Below are 21,502 nucleotides of genomic sequence, written 5' to 3'. Positions count from 1 at the left end.
TTTTTATATCTCACAAATAATGCCCTTGCAGATAACCATTAACGGTGGTAGTAAACAAAGTAGCTAAGCTTTAACCATGTTGATTAGGCGAAAGCATTGTTAAGCTACCACCAAAGGATTCACCAGTGGGTACATTGATCCCCATTCATCCACCACCACTTTGAAAGTACCACTTTTGAGATTATATTGAACAACTTTGTTTGCGGTTGCCAAGTATACAACATCACAATCATAGCGATGAAACATAACCTTGAAAATTTTTCCCAAACTCTTCTTCAATGGCCATAAATCAGGGTGACTCTTAGTCGTAGTGATCACTTTCGTGCACACAACGGTCCAAGTGCTCTTGCTGTAATCATCGAGTTCCCACACATTCAATGTGGCGAAGGAAGATGATAAATCAGAATCATACGCAAATTCCATTAACCGGAGTCTCTCCTTGCATACTCCTAGAGTGCATTTAGTAGGTAGGCAGCTCGGCAGTTTAATTAGGATATACCGCGAAATGTCATCACTATATGGATCAATCACTAGAATACTGTGGTCTAAAAGCCAATGCAGCTTGTTGTTCAAAGTTACAGAATTGGAGTTGCGAAAATAATTAAGTTGAAGATCAGAATTCAAGGTTTTGCGATGTGTACTCCAATTACCGCTTTCAAAAGAAAATACTTGCAAAATATTATAACTAGATTTCGATACAATGCGCACAAATTTAAAACCTCCTTCACCCTTAACACTACTAATGCCCTCTAAATGTCCAGCACATCCAATTGCTATCCAATTCCATCCATCCATAACAATGTAGTCAATAGGTATTTCGATTTCGATATTTTCTCTAGTAATTAAATTGTAGAAGCAATAAAGTGCCTTCTCTTGACAAGAATCTGGACAATGGTTACAATAAATCAAGAGATCAGAGTAGGAACCAACAAGGTAGGAGTTGACCTTGCGAAAAGGGGAAAATTTGAGGTTCAATGGAGGATTTTGGGATTGGAAAAACGGGTGCTCGGATATTACGGAGGTTTCCCAAATGCTATTTATGTAAACGGTGAAAGGGAGGAACTTGGAAGAAATAAGGTCAAGGAAGATTGGTTGAGAGATAATGTTGTTCCATCTCTTTGAAACACTTCGACATTGAACCAAAAGTTTCCATGAAGCTATTCTTGAAAAAATCAAAGACAATATGTCATCATCTAGTTCGTCTATTCGAGAAACAACCTTGTTTTCGTGTCGAAATTTAGACATTGAAGGAAGTTGTTTAGGATCGGATGTTGTTAGTCATTCGACATTGATGAAGTAAAGTTGTAGTTGCATTACTCGTATATATTTACAAACCCTAAGCTAAGGGAGATGTAGCTTATTTTATATAGGATTCCTACGGCTGGAATATGTTAAGTTTTAACTAAAGAAGAAATTTGATTTAGATTTAAAAATTTTCACTAGCCAGATAAACTGACCAATGAAATTTAAATTATTTCAAAATTTAAATGATATCTTTTAATTATACATATTTTATTTAAAAAATTGATGATATTATCTTATAATTGAATTTATCTTTTTATTTTAAAGAACTTATGAGTAGATCAAAATCAAATCAAAAAGATAAATTTAAATTATATTTTGTGAAGAAAAAAAAAATATACGAGTATATAACTTAAATTTATCTATTTGATTTGATCTACTATAAACAATTAAACATATTTTTTCTAATCTAATCAAGTTTTTTTTTAAAAAAAAAAATAGTCATCTAATTGCTTAATACCCTAATTCATTGGGAAAAAAGTTATTAAAATGAATTCTTATTAGATTTATATTAATGCATTTATTTTACATATATGATTTTAAGATTTTTTATTACAAAATTAAAGACAATTAACAACAATAAAAATTATAATAAAACGACAAATTTGAATTTAGTGAACTTTTTTTTTTCTATTTTATTTTTTTGAAGACGTACTGAACATATTGAACTTAAGTTTTGCGTTTTGTATAGATAAACTTATATCAATACTCTCTCCAGCCCTCTCTCTCCAAAAAAAAACCCTCCGTTTTTCCCATTTTTACTCCGGCCATGAGGCTCGCCGGCGGCCGTGTGGCTCACCGCCCACGCCAAAGCGTCGGCGAGCCTCCGATCTATTCCCTTAAGTTGTTTTTTTCCTTTCCTGTTTTGGTTTTTTGTCTTTTCAGCCTTACAACTTGCGCCGCTCCTCTTCGTCCGCCGCCTCTGTTCATCACCGGCCATGAGGCCGGCTTGCCGCCGTACTTCTTCTCCGCTTCCCCGTCGCGCCTATGCTCCACCTCTTTGGCTGCTGTAGCGACGTTGAGTTCGAGAACGGGGAGGGGGAGTTATCTCCCTCTGAGTCCCTCGTGTAGGGCCGTTCTGAGTCCCTCGTGTAGGGCCGTCGGTGCCGCGGCTCAGGGGTGTGTGGGGTTTGGGCTTCTCGGGCGGGTCTCAGCGGTCCGTGCTTTTATATCCGGCGGTTTGTGGGTTTGGTTGGTGAACCTCGGAGCGTTGGTGGTGGGGCTCGGTTTGGCGACGGGGTGGGTTGTTAGGGTTTCGTTCGTTGTCTTATTTTTTTAAGTTATTTCCTGTTTTTTCTTTTAGGTGCCTTTGTGTGTTTATTAGTTTTGTTATTTTTTCTGTTTGTGTGGTGTGTTTGGGTGATTTGGGGCTTGCAGATCGGTTTACCGATCTTCTGGCGCAGGATTTAAGCCGGGTTTTTTGGCTATGGGGCTTCGGTTTGATCTTCTGGTGGTTTGGGCTAAAGGGGTATGCTTTCATGCCGATATCCGTGTTTGAATCGGAGATTGTCTTGTCTATGGTGAAGTGTACGACACCAATTTTGATTTCAGGTCGAGGAGTACGGGATTCTGAGCCAATGAAGGTTCACGTCAGAAACTACAACATATTGACAGACCCCCTTGCAAGAGGCTGCATAGGACAGCGTTATATGAGTCAAGGGTACTTAAGAATGTAATTTTGCGCGTGCAATTGTAGTTTCCTTTATTTCGCACTTGCAATTGGTTCTTTTGTCTTTGTACTGTTCGACTACGATCTCTTATGTAAGTGCCGTATGGCTTATTATTAATGAATTTTAATCTCCCCCCTTCAAAAAAAACATAGTGAACTTAATGTTATTAGTTAAGTGCCTTTCAAAAAATGTTAGCAATAAAATGTTACCTTCAAAGCGTTAGGTCGGTTGACCCGATTTAATTTTATAAAGTATTTTAATTTATTTTTTTTAAAGAAAAAAAAAATTGTACTCCGTACTTTTTATTTTATTTTTATTTTTATTTTCAATGGGTTTCTGGTGCGGCTCCATGCAGCAGATTGCCAAATCAGCAAATGACAAAGTAACCCCCAAACAAAGTAACCCCTTACTGACTTAGTAACCCTTGACAAAATAACCCCTGACTGACGTAGTAACCCCAAGTAACCCCTAACCGACCTAGTAACCTCCGACCTAGTAACCCCAAGTAACCCCTAACCGACCTAATAACCCCCGACATAGTAACCCCTAACCGACCTAGTAACCCCTAGTAACTCCTAACTGCCGACCTAGTAATACGAAGTAACCCCTAACCGACCTTGTAACCCTTGACCGCCGACCTAGTAACCCCTATCCGGACCACCTGATAACCCCTGACCGGATCTAGTAACCCCTTACCCACCACCAACAAAAAATTACCACCAACAACCACTACCAACCTAAACGCCTTGCCATTAGCCCCTAACCCACAAACAAAACCCCGATCCAACCAAACCATTAAAAAAAAATCAAATCAAACAAATACCTTAAAATGTTAACAATGGTTTCGAATATCACTTCAAATATGGCTAAAAAGGCCAAATTCAACCATGAAAATTCTAGATCTAAAGTTTTCATGGCTGAATTTGGCCTTAAAAACCTTGAACTTGTTTTCCGGCGACGGAGTCACCAAACCACCACTACCCTCCCAGCGATACCACTACTTCCGACGAATGAACCACTAACGAACCATGAAGACGACGATTGTGAAATTTGTGTTACGTTCTTTGAGAAAATGAGATGAAGACTCTGGCTTGAAGAAGAAGAAAAGAAGAGAGAGAGGAAGGAGAAAAAGAATTTTTTTAAAAAAAAATTGTGGCTGGCCAGCCACATATGAAACTTTGTATTTTATTTTACAGAGTACTTTTTATTTTAGTTTAGCTTAATAATCTTTTCCAAATATCTCCTCTAGATTTAAATTAATGTACTCCATAAAACTAGTAAAAACACAAGTACACAGCGTACCACATTACCTTGTACAAAACCAAACATCAACTTTCATATCACCTTTGTAACTAATTATTTAAAAACATAGAATATGCTTGTATAAAACATACAAAGTAAATTAAGGAGCTATATTCTAACTACTACCTCCGTTAAATGTTATGTGCAACTTTGGGGTATTATTTGTGAGATATAAAATATTGCAAAGTTGCACATAACATTTAACGGAGGTAGTATATATGGTGATGAGGCCAAAGCATGTATTGTTAAGCTACCACCAAAGAATTCACCAATGGGTATATTACCGCCCATTCATCCAACACCATTTTGAAAGTATCACTTTTGAGATTATATCGAACAATTTTGGTTTCAGTCTCCAAGTATACAACATCACAATCATAGGGATGAAATGTAACTTCCAAACGCTTCTTCAATGGACCATAAATAATAGGGTGAACAATCGTCGTAGTGATCACTTTCATGCATACAATTGTCCAAGTGCTCTTGTTATAATCAGCGAGTTCCCATACATTCAATGTGACGAAGGAAGGTCCAGTAATATATGCAAATTCCGCCACCCTAAGTCTTTCCTGGCATACTCCTAGGGTGCATAAAGAAGGTGGGAATGGCAACTCGATCAGGCGATACCTTGAAATATCGTTGCTATATGGATCAATCACTAGAATGCTGTCATATAATAGCCAATGCAGCTTGTTGTTCACAGTTACGGAATTGTAGGAATGAAAAGAAGTAAGGCGAAGATCAAACTTTAGGGTTATTCGAGATGTGCTCCATTTACCACTCTCAAAAGAAAACACTTGCAAAATATCATTGGAAAAATAAGATCTTGATATGATGCGTACAAATTTAAAACCTCCTTCACCCTTAACACTACTAATGCCCTCTAATTTTCCAGTACATCCAATTGCTTTTAGATTACCTCCATCATTATTGTAGTTAATAGGTATTTCAATTTGGACATATTTTCTAGTAATTGGGTTGCAAAAGTAGTAATATAGTTGCTTATTTAGACGAAAATATTGAGTAGGACTACAATAAATCAAGAGATCATAGTATGAACCAATTACATTGAGCTTGTATTTATGGTCACAAAAAGGGTGAAAATCGAGGTCGAATGGGGGGTTTTGGGATTGGAAAAACGGGTGCTCGGATATCAGGAAGGTTTTATGACGGTTTACAACGTAAAGGGTGAAAGGGAAGAACTTCAAAGAAATAAGGTCAAGGAAGATGGGTTGATAGATAATGTTGTTCCATCGCTTCGAAACACTTCGACATTGAACCAAAAGTTTCCATGAGTCTATTTTTGATAAGATTAAGAGCAATATATCATCACCTAGTTTGTCTATTCGAGAAACAACATTGTTCTCGTTATCGTTGTTGTGTCTCGTGTGATTCTTATGATGTTGATTCAGAGCATTCATGATGTTCTTGTTGTGTTGATCTAGAGATTTTTTTTTTTTTTTTTTGAAGGATTTTGATCTAGAGAACTTTATGTGAAGGTGTTTTCGAAATTGATGATGTGATGTTGTAGTTGCTATATCTATTTACATACTCTAAGCTAGACAGTAAACATACTTCATATAGGATTCTATTGTTTTTTATTAAAAAATAATATCTTTTTAATTAAAGGATTTTATCTAAATATCTTACAACTCAAAATAATAGAATAATAATATCACAAATTTAAAATTATGTCCAAAAAAATCTGTAATCTTTTACAAATATTGATCAAAATTATTTCAAGGGTATAATTAATTTTATAATTTTACTCCGTAATATTCAAGCATCACATTATTAAATGTTGGTGAACGGATAATTATTCCTCAAAAAAAAAAAAAAAAAAAAAAAAAAAAAAAAAAAAAAAAAAACCTTCTTACCATTAAACAAAACAACTGCATTCAAGACAACTAAAAACATCATGAACAGCTTATTATCAAACGAAAAAACATACAAATTAAAAATTTTTTTTTTTAAAAAAAAAAAAAAAAAAAAAAAAAAAAAAACATAGAAATCACAAGCTCTAAATTACTGTTTCAGTGTTTCACTTGGCCGTGAACTGATGACGGCCAGCAGGGATGAACCAGAGGAAAAACTGTGAGAGTTCGGATAACAAAAGTCGGATCACCGAGACACTTGCTAACTACATCCAATGTTCCCTTCCTCATATTGCATTTCATTATATGATTATGGCATCTCAAATACACAACATCCTCATCTTTTGGGTGGAAACTCAGCACAAGATTGGTCGAAAACTCGAGCATGTTAAACTGATAATCACTAACAAACACCATCTCTTTGAGGCAAATCCTGTATTGTAGGTGCCATTCCCCCTTATCATAGTCCTGCAGCTCCCATACCTTAAGCATCCGGTTCGGATGCACCCCTTTTATCGTGGACATCCTGAGTTTCTCCCTGCAGGTTCCTAGACAAACGTGTGCCATCTCATACTTTAACTCAAAGGGGGGATCGATTAGCCTACATTGGCCATTGATGCCACTAAAAGGATCTATCACAATCATGGTTTCTCCATCATTACCGTTAATTATCCAATGTAAGGAATTGTTAAGAGTAACTGCACTTGTCCTAAACTGCCAAAATCGGCGTATGCTCTGTGGGCAGGACAGCAAGGACTCGCTCCACTCCCCTGTTTCTGAAGAAAATATCTCAGCAATGAGATGACTACTATGGGAGCCTAGCTTAAGGACCCGAACCACCTTGTAGTTGAAAATTGGAAGATTATCACCATAAGTAACCAAACCAATGGCCATATCATCCTCTACATGGCGGCCAGGGATTGGTGGGAGAGCTCGCCATTGCTTGGTTAGAAGATTGCAAACATAGTACTTGCTTTGATGAGAAAACAGTTTGTTGTCATGACACACCGTAAGGTCTCCATGTGATGCAACTATGCGGATAGGCCATTGATTTATTTGATTAGGGTGTTGAAAGCAGGGGAGAAAGTCTAGGAAGAGCTCCTGGGATTTGATGAGAATGGGATGCTCGGAAACTGCATGGAGCTTCCTAGAAGCTGTCTCGGCAAAATGGTGATGCCAGTAATAAAACTGGTGCACCAATGTGAAGGGTGAAGAATGGTTAAGGCTTTGGTGGTGGACAAAGCTACGAATGAAGAACGGATCAGAGATGAGAGAAAGCCAGTGTTTGCAGACAGTTTTCGATTGGACAGCAAATTGGCAAGGCAGTCTTGTAAGGATTTCAATAAGCAAGCTATCTGGGAGATTATTGATTTGCATTGTGTTTATTGAATCTGTTTCATTGAAAGATGCTAAAAAAAATGATTTAGCTAAAATTAGAATGGGTAAGGCTTATATGTTGACATTTTCTTGATAGGATGCAATTTGAAGACGTGCTTTTCATATTTATGTGATATTCTATTACGTGGTTCCCTCAATCTTGAATTATGAAAGTATAAAACTAAATTAATGGAATCTACTTTCTTTCATGTATTATTGGGATAATTATGAGTTAGTGAGGATCCATGATTAAACTTGTGCCTAAGACAAATCTTCCTGCACTTATGCTACGCTTATAAGAGATTAAGCCTAAATTCTGTCGGAATATAGCAGATTCTGCATGACTGCAGACTGCACAACTCCCAGATATGCAGAACATTCATCATATTATAGATGACTTGTAAAAATAGTTGACTAAGTTGAGTTCATTCGGCTGATTAAAGGTAAACAAAAAAAGGAATGGAGCTTGGTGGACTGAAAATGAATATATCTCTATATATTATGGGGGAGTAGTTTCTGAGGCGAATTTGGAAACAGGAGGCTAAGAGACCATCTTATCTGGTTTAACTGTGAAACCGAGCCAAATCAAACTTGGCTGAGCGCAGCCAACTCACATACAAACCAAAAGCTACACTAAATAGAGCAAATGAATCAGGCTTGCCAAACAGAGTCAAGCTACGTCCATCACAAACAGTTTAGTGCCTAATCTATCACGGCTAGCCTCATTTCACCTCAAAGTACAAACAAAGGCTACAAAGTGATTCAGACACCATTACATATAGCATAGTGTTAAACAGGGTAATGTTTTTGAGCTTCATCCACTACCCAAGTGAAATCATTTTTGAAATTTTATGCTATTTTTATAAAACTGTTTTAATTACTCTTATAGATTCTTAATCCATATATCCTACGAATTACCAAAGATAAATTCATACCTTCAGGTGATCTCACAAAAAAAAAAAAAACTAGATTTTGCATTAATTATGAATTGTCAATGACATCCATCACGAGTTTAAAGAATAGCTAGCACAAACTTTAACAGCTAAACTTGATTCCCAATATTCAAATTATTACACCAAATATAAGAGTAAAAATACTTAAGTGCTAAACAGAGCAGCACACATCCAAGATCTCCATGAGATCTTACTCTACAACAAAATTCAGATTTCAAAATTCTTTCGACTAAGAGCTCATTAAAGTACTATGCAAATTCAAGACAGGGGAAATGATGAAGGGATAAGCGATGGCCAACATGGATGCATAAGCAGAAAGACACCACATGTTCCTACAGAGAAACTCGAGTCTTGCAAGCACTCACTGACCACTTCCAGTGTTCTTTTTCCTACATCACACATCACTATCTGATTATTGAATCTCAAGTACAAAATCCCAAAGTCAACCGGATGGAAAGCCAGTGCCTCCATTGTCGAAAATCCAAACTTATGCAGACATACATTCTCAAAAAATGCCATCTCTTTAAGACTGATCTCGTATTCCAAGTCCCAGTTTCCGGTAACATAATCTAGGAGTTTCCAAACTACTAACAGACAATTTGACCACCCTCTAGAAATTTGGCAAACTCTGAGATAATCCTGACAGGATCCTAAGCAAATTCCTATGTCAGGATTCAACTCAGATGGCAGCTCAATGACTCGGCATGATCCCTCAGCTAATTCAAATGGGTCAACCACGACAATGTTTGAGCTGTTCACCAGCCAATGAAACTTGTTCTTGACAGTAATTGACTCAGGCCTGAACTGCCAAGTCCTCGTGAAACTCTGTGGAGAAGTTATCTTAAAGTTTCTCCACTCACCCACCTCAGAGGAAAACACGTTCACCTCAAAGCAGTTACCATTACTAAAACACGAGTCTAGTTTAGGGACTTGGACCAGCTTGAAGCTATTTAAAGAAACAGATTTCTCAGAAGTAATGAAGCCAATAGCAGTATCTGCTACTCTATGATGACCTGGGGAAGGTGGAAGGTTGAGCCACTGCTTGGTTAATGGATTGCAGATGTAGTATACACCTTGCAATAAAGACATTTTAAGGTGACAGCAAACTAACAGGTCTTTGTGGCAGGCCACCATCCAAATGGGGTGTGATTCCCAAGGTCGGAAGCAAGGGAGGAAACCCAGGTGAAATCCTTGCAACTGAAATTTTTTGTGCTCCGAGACCATATGGAAGTTGTGATGAAGGTGATCGCTGAGACAGCGATGCCAGAAATGAAACTCATAGACAAGGGTGAAGGGTAACGCGTGACGGTCATGGTACCGGACAAAGCTCCTGAGAAAACAAGGATCAGAGAGGAGAGAAAACCAGTGTTTGCAGACGGATTTTGCACGAAGGACAGAGATGCTTGGAAGCCTTTGAAGAATCTCGACTAAGAAGCTATCATTCAAGACATTGTTAATGCTGACAGAAGCACTAATTGTTGAGTCTGAAGTAAAAGGAAGCTGGGCTACGCTTAATTCTCCCATTTAAAACTTATTGCTGTTAGTTGCTGTGATTTTTGTCTGTTTTTTAACTGTGATTTATTAGCTTTGTAATTGATGGATTATATTTACATTTCAATAGGTACAAACGTGCTCACCTTCTTGTGGGGCTAACTTCTGCATGTCCAATTATTGTACATGCTTGGCACGACCATATACAACTCTAATCTAACTAGAAATTTTATCAACTATATTATTAAATTATGCAATTAAATACTATTAAGTAAATGCTTGGCACAACAATATTCCCTAAACAATAATAATTAACTCAAACTATGGATACAAGTTTGACAAGATCTGTTCAACCAAGAAAAAAAAAAAGCATTCTTGACGAATCATTGACCTATTAATATTAACCATTAAGCTTAGTCATATGGAGTACGTGGCACCAAATTTAGCATTCAATCTATCATAAATTTCTTATAAATTCTGAGACCTCTTGTTTCCAGATACTTACATAATATTTCTTATATAGCGCCAGAAGAAAAACAAAAGGTATCTATGATTTTAATTGTTACAATATCTGGCATATCTTACGTCTAATTTCAGTTTTCAAAGGGAAAATGCACAAAAATTAAAAATATTACACCATGAATAAAGAAGATTGGATTGTTTCAAGAGACTTGCATATAAACCTATCAGGATTCAGGAATTCTCAGGATCAGAATATATCTACTTGTAGTTTGCATTTTGGTAAATTGCCCCCAAGATAAATAAGGGCCAGAGATATAGGAGCACCACAATTTGCAATTACATATGACAGAGGGATGTTGGATAAGGAGCCTCATGAAAATCACAAATTCACACATATGGACTATCCGACTGATGATGCAACCAGCATGAAGAGTTTAGCTATGTTGAGCAGTAGAGAATTTAGAACAGACTGGACGTGAGCTTAGAAATATAGTGAAACGTACCTTTATTGCAATTTCAAGACGTGCTCTCCCAAGGATGAGAGTGAAAGGTACTGGATTGTTTGACAGTGGTACTTGAAGCAGTCTGTAAAATTTTCCAATATTGCAATGGTTAAGCAAGCTGTCAAAACTCATAAGTACGATATTTCTCAATACTGAACTGTGGGGATAATTAATTAATGCTATCATGCTTATCTAGATCATAAACAAAACTGTAAATTCTGTAGATTAAAACCATTAAGTTTTTCATGTATGTAGGGACCGGGAGCAGCATCGTGAACAGGACAAGATTAAACCCAGCTTACAAGATCACAATTCACAAGACATGCAAGCAGATTTAATTGTGGATTAAATTTTCATACAGGCCCCAAGTTAAAAGAGTGCAAGCAGAAAATATTTAAAGAATTGGATATTATGTCTACCTCCCAAATAATGTTCCCTGTACATCTATCCTCAACCACAACCAATGCATTAATTCGCCTGAATCACTTTCCAGTAACACCAGACGATCACATTGGAGCACCAGTTGTAGCCCAAGCAGAACCATGTATGCATCTCTGATACATGGCTCCTGTTTTGCACTAGTTGTAGACACCTTCTTTGTATCATGGATGTCTTAAAGAAGAGGTTTCCCAGAGGCCTGCACCAGCCATAAAATGAATATATACATTTGGCACGTGATAAATGATGTGATAATGCTGGCCCATGCTTGGAGACAAGTCATCCAAATATTCCTTGGGCATATCATGGAACCTCAGCAGAGTTAAATACTTAAGATTTTTAATGCTGACTGGCACCTCCTTCAGCAGTAGGCTCGGTCCAAGTTCCAGCTCTTCCAATACAGGCAGAGCCCCGGGCACTATATTCAGTGATTTTAGATTGTAGAGATTGTAAAGGTGTAGCACCTTATGTTTTTGAAACCTTCTTGCACTAATATGTAGTTGTTCACCATCCTATGCCTAAGAAATTATAAGCTTCATCAGATCTGGCAATGCTCCCACAAGTTCAAGTGGATGGCCATTCAAACTTGAGTGACATAACATCAATTTGACAACTTTTCAAGCATTAAAATCCATCAGGCAGCTTCTCTAGTCATTTCATCAAGAATAGGCAGCAAAGCATAGGAGGAGGATACATACAGTCTATCTCAAGCACCTCGTCCTTGTATCTAGAAGCAATCATGAATATTCAAGGTGGTTCATGTTCTTAATTGCATTACACATGTTCCTCCCATCTTCTCTCAACTGCTTCAAATCCCCAACTGATCCATAAAACCAACTGAACGACTCATGTTACACACGTCCATTCATCCCAAATTCTGCAATTCTTGGGAATTTTGGAAAACTGCAGCAGGTACCTTTGCAGCTCTCGCATTTCCCACATACAAACTGAAAGTATCATCCTAATGGTAAGAATATGGCTTAAGAATGTCTTAAATAAGATAAACTACCTATCTCAGCTGGTAGCCTGGTAGCTATTGTATGATGGAATGTTTAAGATCCAAACTTTGGAGGTTCCCAAGTTTGCCAATGGATTTTGGCAGCTTCTCTACCTTGGTCCACTTCAGACTCCGATACTGCAGGTGACGTAGACTTCCTGTAGCTTCTGAGATGTGATTTATAAGAGAATTTTGAAGATCAAGCACTTTTAAGAGGTATGTAGTCCTCAAAAATGATCCTGTCAAACAATAAGGGTTTTTAACTTAATTCTTACATATGAATACCAACAAAATGCGAACTAAGGCCCCGTTTGGTTTAATGTAAAACATTTTCAATGGAAAATTAGTTTTCATGGAAAACATATTTTCAAGGAAAAACACAATTGCAAATTAGTTTTCCTTTGTTTGGTTGCATACAAGAAAAATAAAAAATAAGAGTGGAAATGTAAGGATGAATGAGAGGGAAGTAAAAAAAGAGGTAAGGAGGAGAGAGAAAAATATGGCTTCCCTTGTTTTTAGAAGGAAAATGTTTTCCATCATTAAGGATGAAATTTTCCACCCTTGAAAAATTGTTTTCCACTCCTTAACAAACCAAACAAAGGAAAATGGGAAAAAATGGAAAATTCATTTTCCATGAAAACATTTTACATCAAACCAAAAGGGCCTAAGAGACAAAAGTAATATGTAGAGTAATCTGCTATTAGGAGCCACTTGGTTGACAATAGCCAACTAGCTTAGGTGAACCTAACAGGCCTGCCTTGTGAAATTAGCCATTACTAAGACTAATGAGTTTTTTATATACATCTTGACCATATTTCATTCAATAGAAATGTAATTAAGTATATAAACCGCTATTTTCCTGTAAGTTGGACAAACTTTTCTCCAGATTACATCCCATTGAATGTTGTATAATACAATATCCAAGAGTTGTATCCATTGACAATTAGACCAGCAAGGTGCATCAACATGCTTCTTGGCTAATTAACTAAATGAAAAAACACCATCCATAGAACCTAATAAACTAAATAAAAATCGAATATTATGAGATCTAAATCTCCCAAAAACTAAGTACAAAATCCCAAAAATCACTAGAATGGAAAACCAGCAGCTCCACTACCAAAAATCTAATACATAAGAAACGTAGATTTTCAAGAAACGCCATTTCTTTCATACTGATCTTGCTAGCTTAAAAGCCATAATATCAAAAAATGAACATACATTATCTCAAACAATATTCAGCACTTTAGTCCCTAGATTATAAACTACCTTATACTTCGTATATTGATTAATAATTTTTATACTTCTCTTCGCAGTCAATTTTTATACTCCACACTTCAAATCGTTAATTGAAGAAGTAATTAAAGATATACTGCTAATTGGAAAATAAAATATTTAATTTCAAGTAAATGCGTAGTATAAAAGAAGTTGAAATTTAGGTACAAAGCATAAAGGAAAGATGTATACCTTGAAATCAACCAGTAAAACGGAGCATCTGATAAACCCTAATTCAGCGATCATCGTCAACTCCAGAACCACCAGACCAGTGGAAGGACCAACGAATCATTGTTGGTTCCTGCACTGATCGCGGTGGCGCTGGTGGTGCGAGAGATTAACGAAAAAGTCGGAAATTCGATTGTAGGAAGAAAACGGTGATAAATATGGACAGAGAGGGAGATCATGGTAATTGAGTTTAATTGCTTTGGACATTGGGCTATTAGGCTACTATATTTGGAAATTGAGACCAATATACTTCGTATTAAATAAATCTAGGTCCAATATTAGTATATTACTCACATGATATGTTCTAGACTTTGGCCCGGTTTGATAATTAGCTGATTCTAGTGTATACTTGTAATCTTGTATAGTTGTATCGAGTAATTGACTTGATTAGTTAGTTCGGTTGTATTAGATACTTTAACTACAACAAACTATTTTGGTATTTAATATGTTTTATATTCATTTTTTTAAGCATTTTTAATTATATTCCATGTTAAAGAGCAATTAGCTTGTTGTGAGAATTGTTTACTCTATATGGTGTTTGTATAGCTTTTTCAAATCAACTTATGAGGTCTCCATACAAAACGTTAAATTTGTGCATTTTGACATTAAACTAACTAAAATTTTAGATCTAAGATACGTAAATATATATATGTATACACATGACCTTAATCATAAATCATTCTTTATCATGTTATTATGAAAAAATGGAAAACACCAAAGATCAAGCAAGATTATACTCATTTGATTTAAAATGTGGTCCAATCCATATGTCTCATCTGACTTTTTTGTAAATAAAATTTGCAAAAAAAAAAATATCTTCTTCCTCCCTTATCCAATATGCACGAACATTTTAAGACCCAAGTGGACTGTCTTTCTATATCAATTTTATTCACGGGTCAGTGGGTCCCACCCATAACCCACCGTTTTTTTTTTCCGGATTCAAGAATTTGGACATAAATCCGGATAATGTGCCACGGCAACCCCCTCTCTTCAATCTTCCAACCTCACTCACTAATCACTACTCTGTACTGTACTCAATTTCTGCAACTCAACAAAAAAAAAAATCTCAACTTTAATTTCCCAGAAAATATATAAAAGATGGCAACTTTATGTGCTTCCGCCATTAATATAAATCCAAAGCTCTCTAATTCTCTCTCCAATTCCATTAATTTATCATCAACACCCACTAATCTATCTTCCCTTCGTTCTACTTTCACTAATCCTTCTTCTTTGGGACTAATTGTTGCAATTAAGAGTGTTCAAATCACCAGAAACAAGCCTAATGTTGTTTGTATGTCATGGGATGGTCCTCTTTCTTCTGTTAAGCTTATTCTTCAGGGCCGTAATCTTGAGGTTTTTTCTAATTTCCCTTCATTTTTTTTGGATTTTTCTTTGTAATTTCTGTGATTTTTTGGGTATTTCATATAATCATATGGGTTTTGAATATTTGATTGTTTGGATATATGGGTTGATTATGGTTGTTTCAAGCTGTATTTATGCCAATATTTTGAGAAATTGTTTAAAGCTATTGTCTTTGAATGCTTACTTTGTAGTCTGAAAACTTCAAAATTGGATAAATTTAATGTAATTTGCTGGGATTTTTCAGAATTTGTGTTTACAATCTTCATTCTTCAAAATTACAGGCATATAATTTGAATGATGAACGGTTATGTTATGAAATTGCTCTTGAATTGATAATTGTTTTAGATACTAAATTATAATTTATTGTGATTGTTGAGATTGTTAGTAGGGTTCATTTCAATATCAATTATAATTAGTATTTCAGATAGTCTAGAATGATTATTTGAGTTTTTCTCTGAGCATCTATTACTTCAGGTTTCCAGTATAGGTGTCCATATTAAAAAATAAAAAATAAAAAAAATGAAGTTGCTACTACTCCGTATAATGTACTTGTACTAGATTGTATGCAATGATCACTTTTTGTACTCTATTTACTTCTAAATAATAGGCCACTATTCTATTTTTGGTCTGCCTAAAATGTTATGCCACTTTCTATGTTCTTAGCAAGGAATCTACAAGAAAGTGTTAACTTTAATAGCTTAATATGATGGGGATGTAAAATTTTGATTTATGAAGGATAATTGATAAGGTTTAAGTAGTACATTTACTAATTCTTTGGGAAAATTTTTGAGTGAACATGTTGATGTCAATAATGATGTTGTATTATTATAAACAGATGAAGATTTTAGACTGTTGTGATGTTGTAATAGAAATTTGATCCTGAATGTTTGTGTTGCAGTTATCTGATAATGTTCGAAGCTATGTGGAAGAAAAGGTTGGTAAAGCTGTCACGAAGCATAGCCATTTGGTGAGGGAGGTGGATGTGCGTTTGTCTGCTAGAGGTGGACAGCTTGGTAAAGGACCTAAACTAAGGAGATGTGAGGTACTATATTTCACCCTCGTGGTTTCACGTTGTTTCTCTATATGCTTTACATGAGTAGTATTCTTATTGAAAGAATTTGTGTTTAGGTCACCTTGTTTACCAAGAGGCATGGAGTAATTCGAGCTGAGGAAGATTTTGAAACTCTCTATGGAAGTATTGATTTGGTCTCCTCGATAATTCAGAGGAAATTGAGGAAGGTTAAGGACAAAGTATCTGACCATGGTCGACATATGAAAGGCTTCAATCGCTCAAAGGTGAGAGAGCCTGAACCAATAAGAATTACTAGAGAAGATATCTTGGAGGAAGAAATGGAAACAGCCCCTCCTGTTTCTGTTGAAGATGATGACTTTATTGAAGAGGTTGGTTTGTTGCACTTGCTAAGCTTTATTTCATGGCATGTCATTCTTAATCTTACTGACCTGATATTCATCTGCATATCAAGTTTTCTTAACGCTTGACTTGTGCATATCATGTTTTCTTAATGCTTTCTTTGTGCTTATCAGATTTTCTTTACGTCTTACTTTTTATCTTTGAACTTTTCCCATCAGGTGGTTCGTACAAAGTACTTTGACATGCCACCCCTTACAGTAACAGAAGCTGTTGAACAGCTTGAAAATGTTGATCATGACTTCTATGCTTTCCGAAATGAAGAAACTGGTAACCAACCTTGGCACTTTACTCTTTAGCTCACTGCTTGTCTTAAATGTTTCCCTGCCAATTTTGTAACTTCGGATATGTTATTCACACAGGTGAAATTAACATTTTATACAAAAGGAAAGAGGGAGGATATGGGCTTATTGTTCCTAAGGACGGGAAAACAGAGAAATTGGATCCTTTGCAAGTTCAAACCGACAAACAACCCTCCTTCGCAGAATAGGCTGAGGTTGCTAGTCTTGGGTACTAATTACCTTAAAGAACTCAGTTTTTTTTGTTTTGACTGTAAAAACAATCAGGGTTTGAAAATCAGATTGTGGACTCCATGGAGAAGATTTTGGATATTAGAGAAGCTCCAATTGTGATTATCCTCCTCTTTTTGGATGACCTGTTTGTCGCGGTGCTATACTGCTATGTATGTATGGAAACACTATACATGTTAGATAATCTTGTAAATGCACGAGTTAGCTATTTATACTTTGTTCAGTGTCTATTCTGTTGGCTACAACTCGGCATCAATAGCCCTAATGGAGCCTGGTTTAGAATGAGGTCGTTGACATTACATAACTACAAATTATGTATGGAGTATAATGCAAGCTTATGGCTGGTTACAGCAACAACAAAGTCTAAGTCCCAAAATGATTTGGGATCGGCTAACATAAATCTTCATATGAAATCGTACGACTTAAAGAAAAAGACATAACAAAATAATCTATTGGAAGAGTTTTGAAAAAGGTGAGTAAAGTGAGCAAAGGAATTAAAGAGCATTCAAGAAAGGAAAAAAAAAAAAAAAATTGATAATGCCAAGTTGTATACGTTCATTGCTTTACATTACAATCATTGTCAAGAAGGTGATCTACTCTTTGGAGTTGATTTTTTTTTTTTTTTGGATATAACCTACGAAAACATAACTAAGTCGAGGAACATTCATAAAAAATCACATGAAATTTAAAAATTCGCCCATATTATTTTAGAGCATGATCGAACAAGTTATACAAAGTCAACCCAATACAACATAACCTTAAGGCCAAAGGAGGAAAATTAGCCTCTAGAAAAACTCAACACTAGCGACTAAGATAATAAGAATATGTGATAGCTTAATACTAGTTTTATTCCAAAAACATAATACTAGTAGTGTTTAGGAGGCAATCATAGCTCTCACAACCATCTCAATATCATTGGTAATCGCTATGGCATCCTTTGATGCACCTTGTATTCCCATTCTTGATAATCCAGCACAATACAACTTATTCTTTCCTTTCCAATGATTGGGGAAACGATTCTTTGGAAATCCATCATTTTTTAGTATATAATCATAATCCTACAAACAAACAAAAACAACACAATTTGATAAATCGTTTATGCCGAAATAATATACTCGTAATATACTTTGGTTGAACTTAAAATAAAATTTTCATAAATACAAATGATAATATTAAGAGAGCAAGATTTTATTATTAAGGTCACATAAATGGAAGGTTATAAATATTGTGCATACCTTTAACCAATCACATGCTGTGCTTTTAAATCCAGTTGCAAATATTATTGCGTCAAAGGCTAATTCAACATCATCTTCAAATATAACTTTGGTCTTATTAATCCTCGAAATTCCCGGTAAAACCTATAAATTTTACAAATAAGAAAAGAATTAAAATATTAGGTAATAAATTCACATAAAACATCAAATGCTATATTATATGGCCACTTAATTGGGTTTATATGGAAAGATTTAATTCTAGGGTATAAGCAATACAAAAATTGGCTATGCAAAAGATACAACAATACAGTAGAATATTTGTTATATTACTCCATTAAAAAACTTGGTAATAAAATGGGTAGGATTTCGAAATATGGACATAATTACAGTACATATTAGGTGCATATTTGAATTGTCTTTGTCCCCAAGTAACAAAAATATTCAGGGTGCAATTTTAAAAATAAGATTTTCTCTCCTCTTGTAAAATAAATTATACGAAGTACAAGTAAATAATTAAATTTTTCTTCAAAAAAAAAATATGTATAAGTTCCTTAAGGAAAACTGTAAGCAATAAAAAGTAAATAAATATACAAGCCAGGACATATATACAGTACATATTAGGTGCATTTTTTAATAGTAAATTTGTCCCCAAATAACAAAAATACTAAGGGTAAAATTTTAGAAATAATATAATCTTCCCACTTGTAAAAATAAATTATATAAGTGAATATAAATAATTGTCTTATAAAACTATGAGCAATAAAAATTAATAAAAAGTAGGAAATTTACCTTAATGTCAGCGGATTGAATTTTGGCAATAGTTCCCACATCAAGAACTGGGCTCCTTCCTTTGGTTGCCTTTAGAAAAAAGGGACCTTCATTTGGTCGATGAATTCCATACTTGGACAAGTTTCCATACTTCAACTTGCTAGCAAAAGTGACTATAGCATCCACCATTGATAGGGGGATGTATTTTAGCAAATGCATGCCAACAAAGATCATTTCTCTTGCAACTACATGAACCTACATGTATTAACAAAGGAATTAGCTTACTACTTTCTATATAACTTCTTAATTTGTGTTATATATAATGGATTCAAAATATAAGAATTAAGAAGTCTAACCGGATTTCTAACAACAATTGAAGTATTGGCTCCTAAATTACATAAATCATAACTTATTTCCATCCCAGAATTACCACATCCAACGACCAAAACATCCTTACCCTGAAACTCACGACCACTCTTATATTCACTAGAATGCATGACATCTCCCTTAAAATATTTCAATCCAGGGATATCAGGTATGTAACTCTTGCCATTTTCACCTGTTGCAACAACTAGAAAACTAGCGACAAAGACTTTAGTCGCCTTTACTAAGATATCCCTGGCTTCAACTAGCCACTTGCCCGTAGCTTCATCAAATGATGCAGATTCAACTGAGTGATAGTAACGTGGTCTAATATCGAAATCTAAAATATAATCATCAATGTATTCTATGAAATCATCCTTGCTCATGTATTTATTAGCTTGTGGTGCATGAGGCTTAAAGGGTAATGAGCAAAATTCTTTTGCTAAATGAAGGTGGCATCGATTATATGCACGTTTCTTCCAAAGAGAAGCACAACAATCTTCTTTTTCAAGAAGAATGTATGGGATAGATTTTTTGGTTAAGCATGCAGCAATGCCAAGTCCTGCCGGTCCTGCCCCTACTACAAGGACTAACGTTTCTTCCATACAAAATTGTTAGATTTCTCTTTAAAAGAAATATAGAAGTGAGAAATTTACAAGAACTTATTGAATTGAAAGATATGTAGATAGCTAGAAATTCAAATGAAGAAATTGGACTTCAAATTAGTTATTTCTTTGACTCGAGGATAAATTGATGATTATATAGTGTATTTGGGTTTAATACTCCAAGTTGTCTAGAATATATATATAGGGGTTGTGTTGTAAGATTGTCCAAAACTTAAAGACAATCTTGACAATCTTCTTATGGAATATGACAATTAATTTTGGTAAACTTGGTAATTTTTTATTTTAAATAATGATGAATTTGATATGTTTTGGAGGAAGAGTGCATTGGCATGTGGTGTTATTAATTATAAATAATAAAATTGGCAACCTAAGATTATGTCATATAACAGTGATAATTTACTAAGATGTGGGAAAAAAAGGACAAAAAAAAAACAAGTAATCATCTCCTATATTAAACATGAACAGAAGTTTACATAAAAATTTATGGAGTAAAAATTAAAAACTCAACATTTTATTTACTTTGATTTATTTGATTAATTTCCCTAACAGCTAACGTCCTTCTAAATATTATTACATAAATAAAAATTTCTAAACCTCTTACCTCTCATTTTCGTATAGTAAAGTTCTAAGTTTAGGACATGAATCAATCAAAGGACAAATATGCATATTTGAATTTTCTCTGTTAAATTTTTTTACTTCAAATAATTTTGATGTTACAAAGGAAATTATAATATTATCCGTAGCCTTAAACATTGCTATTACTAATAAATGCATTGGCACAATCATTGCCTTGTGTTTCCATGTATAGAGGGGTCGTTATATTTGAGAACTAGAATATTGTAAAATCAAGCCTTCTCAATCTTATGTATTTGGCGTATAATCTTATATTGATTGCATCCCATTAATTACGTTTTTGTGAACTAGAATATTGTATAATATGGAGTAACTTCAAATTACCTATATATATGCCTTTATGTAAACTTGATTTTCATTGATTGAGAAGCTAGGCTTTGTAATATACACAAAAATATATATATATATATATATATATACACAAAACAATGTTAGAATCTCTTAATAATCTAATTATACAATATTCTAGATATACATACAAATATATTCACATTCAATTGGTCAAAGATTATAGAACTGTATTTAATCACTATATAAATATAATTATAAGAGTATAATTATGCGGACCTGCAAATGTCATTTGCATGACTCATAAATCTCGATAATTATAAAAAGATGAACTTGATGTCTAAAGCTATTGAAATTTACGCCTACTACTCTAGCTTACAAGACTACGAGCCTAATTCTAAGTTTTGTTTTTGCATAGGC

The 21,502-nt window shown here is 34.9% G+C and overlaps 5 protein-coding genes across 6 annotated transcripts; 1 reads left to right on the top strand and 4 right to left on the bottom strand.

The window, feature by feature from the left end:
- Positions 1-4,519: 4,519 nt before the first annotated feature.
- On the bottom strand, positions 4,520-5,695 carry LOC110738920. Its single transcript, XM_021919380.1, has one exon. The coding sequence runs from the start codon at positions 5,693-5,695 to the stop codon at positions 4,520-4,522; it is 1,176 nt and encodes a 391-aa protein (XP_021775072.1).
- A 612-nt stretch (positions 5,696-6,307) lies between these two features.
- Positions 6,308-7,525, bottom strand: LOC110738919 (putative F-box/kelch-repeat protein At1g15680). Its single transcript, XM_021919378.1, has one exon. The coding sequence runs from the start codon at positions 7,523-7,525 to the stop codon at positions 6,308-6,310; it is 1,218 nt and encodes a 405-aa protein (XP_021775070.1).
- Positions 7,526-8,482: 957 nt separating this feature from the next.
- Positions 8,483-14,124, bottom strand: LOC110738904 (F-box protein At5g49610-like). 2 transcript variants are annotated; one of them, XM_021919362.1, is made up of 3 exons: positions 13,834-14,124; positions 11,354-12,608; positions 8,483-11,016 (listed from the first exon to the last, which is right to left on the bottom strand). In XM_021919362.1, the coding sequence occupies exon 3, from the start codon at positions 10,000-10,002 to the stop codon at positions 8,737-8,739; it is 1,266 nt and encodes a 421-aa protein (XP_021775054.1). In that variant the 5' UTR covers positions 10,003-11,016; positions 11,354-12,608; positions 13,834-14,124; the 3' UTR covers positions 8,483-8,736. The 2 variants fall into 2 exon arrangements, with proteins under 2 accessions (XP_021775054.1, XP_021775055.1); XM_021919363.1 differs by having other exon boundaries at positions 12,382-12,608.
- Positions 14,125-14,801: 677 nt separating this feature from the next.
- LOC110738903 (ribosome-binding factor PSRP1, chloroplastic-like) lies at positions 14,802-17,497 on the top strand. Its single transcript, XM_021919361.1, has 5 exons — positions 14,802-15,222; positions 16,130-16,273; positions 16,360-16,632; positions 16,822-16,930; positions 17,023-17,497. Exons 1-5 carry the CDS (start codon positions 14,968-14,970, stop codon positions 17,148-17,150), a joined length of 909 nt encoding a protein of 302 aa, XP_021775053.1. The 5' UTR covers positions 14,802-14,967; the 3' UTR covers positions 17,151-17,497.
- A 568-nt stretch (positions 17,498-18,065) lies between these two features.
- LOC110738918 (probable indole-3-pyruvate monooxygenase YUCCA10) lies at positions 18,066-20,140 on the bottom strand. Its single transcript, XM_021919377.1, has 4 exons — positions 19,529-20,140; positions 19,194-19,427; positions 18,426-18,548; positions 18,066-18,248 (listed from the first exon to the last, which is right to left on the bottom strand). The coding sequence occupies exons 1-4, from the start codon at positions 20,138-20,140 to the stop codon at positions 18,066-18,068; spliced, it is 1,152 nt and encodes a 383-aa protein (XP_021775069.1).
- Between the last annotated feature and the right edge of the window lie 1,362 nt (positions 20,141-21,502).

The sequence above is a fragment of the Chenopodium quinoa genome, unplaced genomic scaffold, assembly GCF_001683475.1.
Source record: "Chenopodium quinoa cultivar QQ74 unplaced genomic scaffold, ASM168347v1, whole genome shotgun sequence".
Taxonomy (NCBI): Eukaryota; Viridiplantae; Streptophyta; class Magnoliopsida; order Caryophyllales; family Amaranthaceae; genus Chenopodium; species Chenopodium quinoa.
This window is presented reverse-complemented; position numbering and strand designations above follow the sequence as displayed.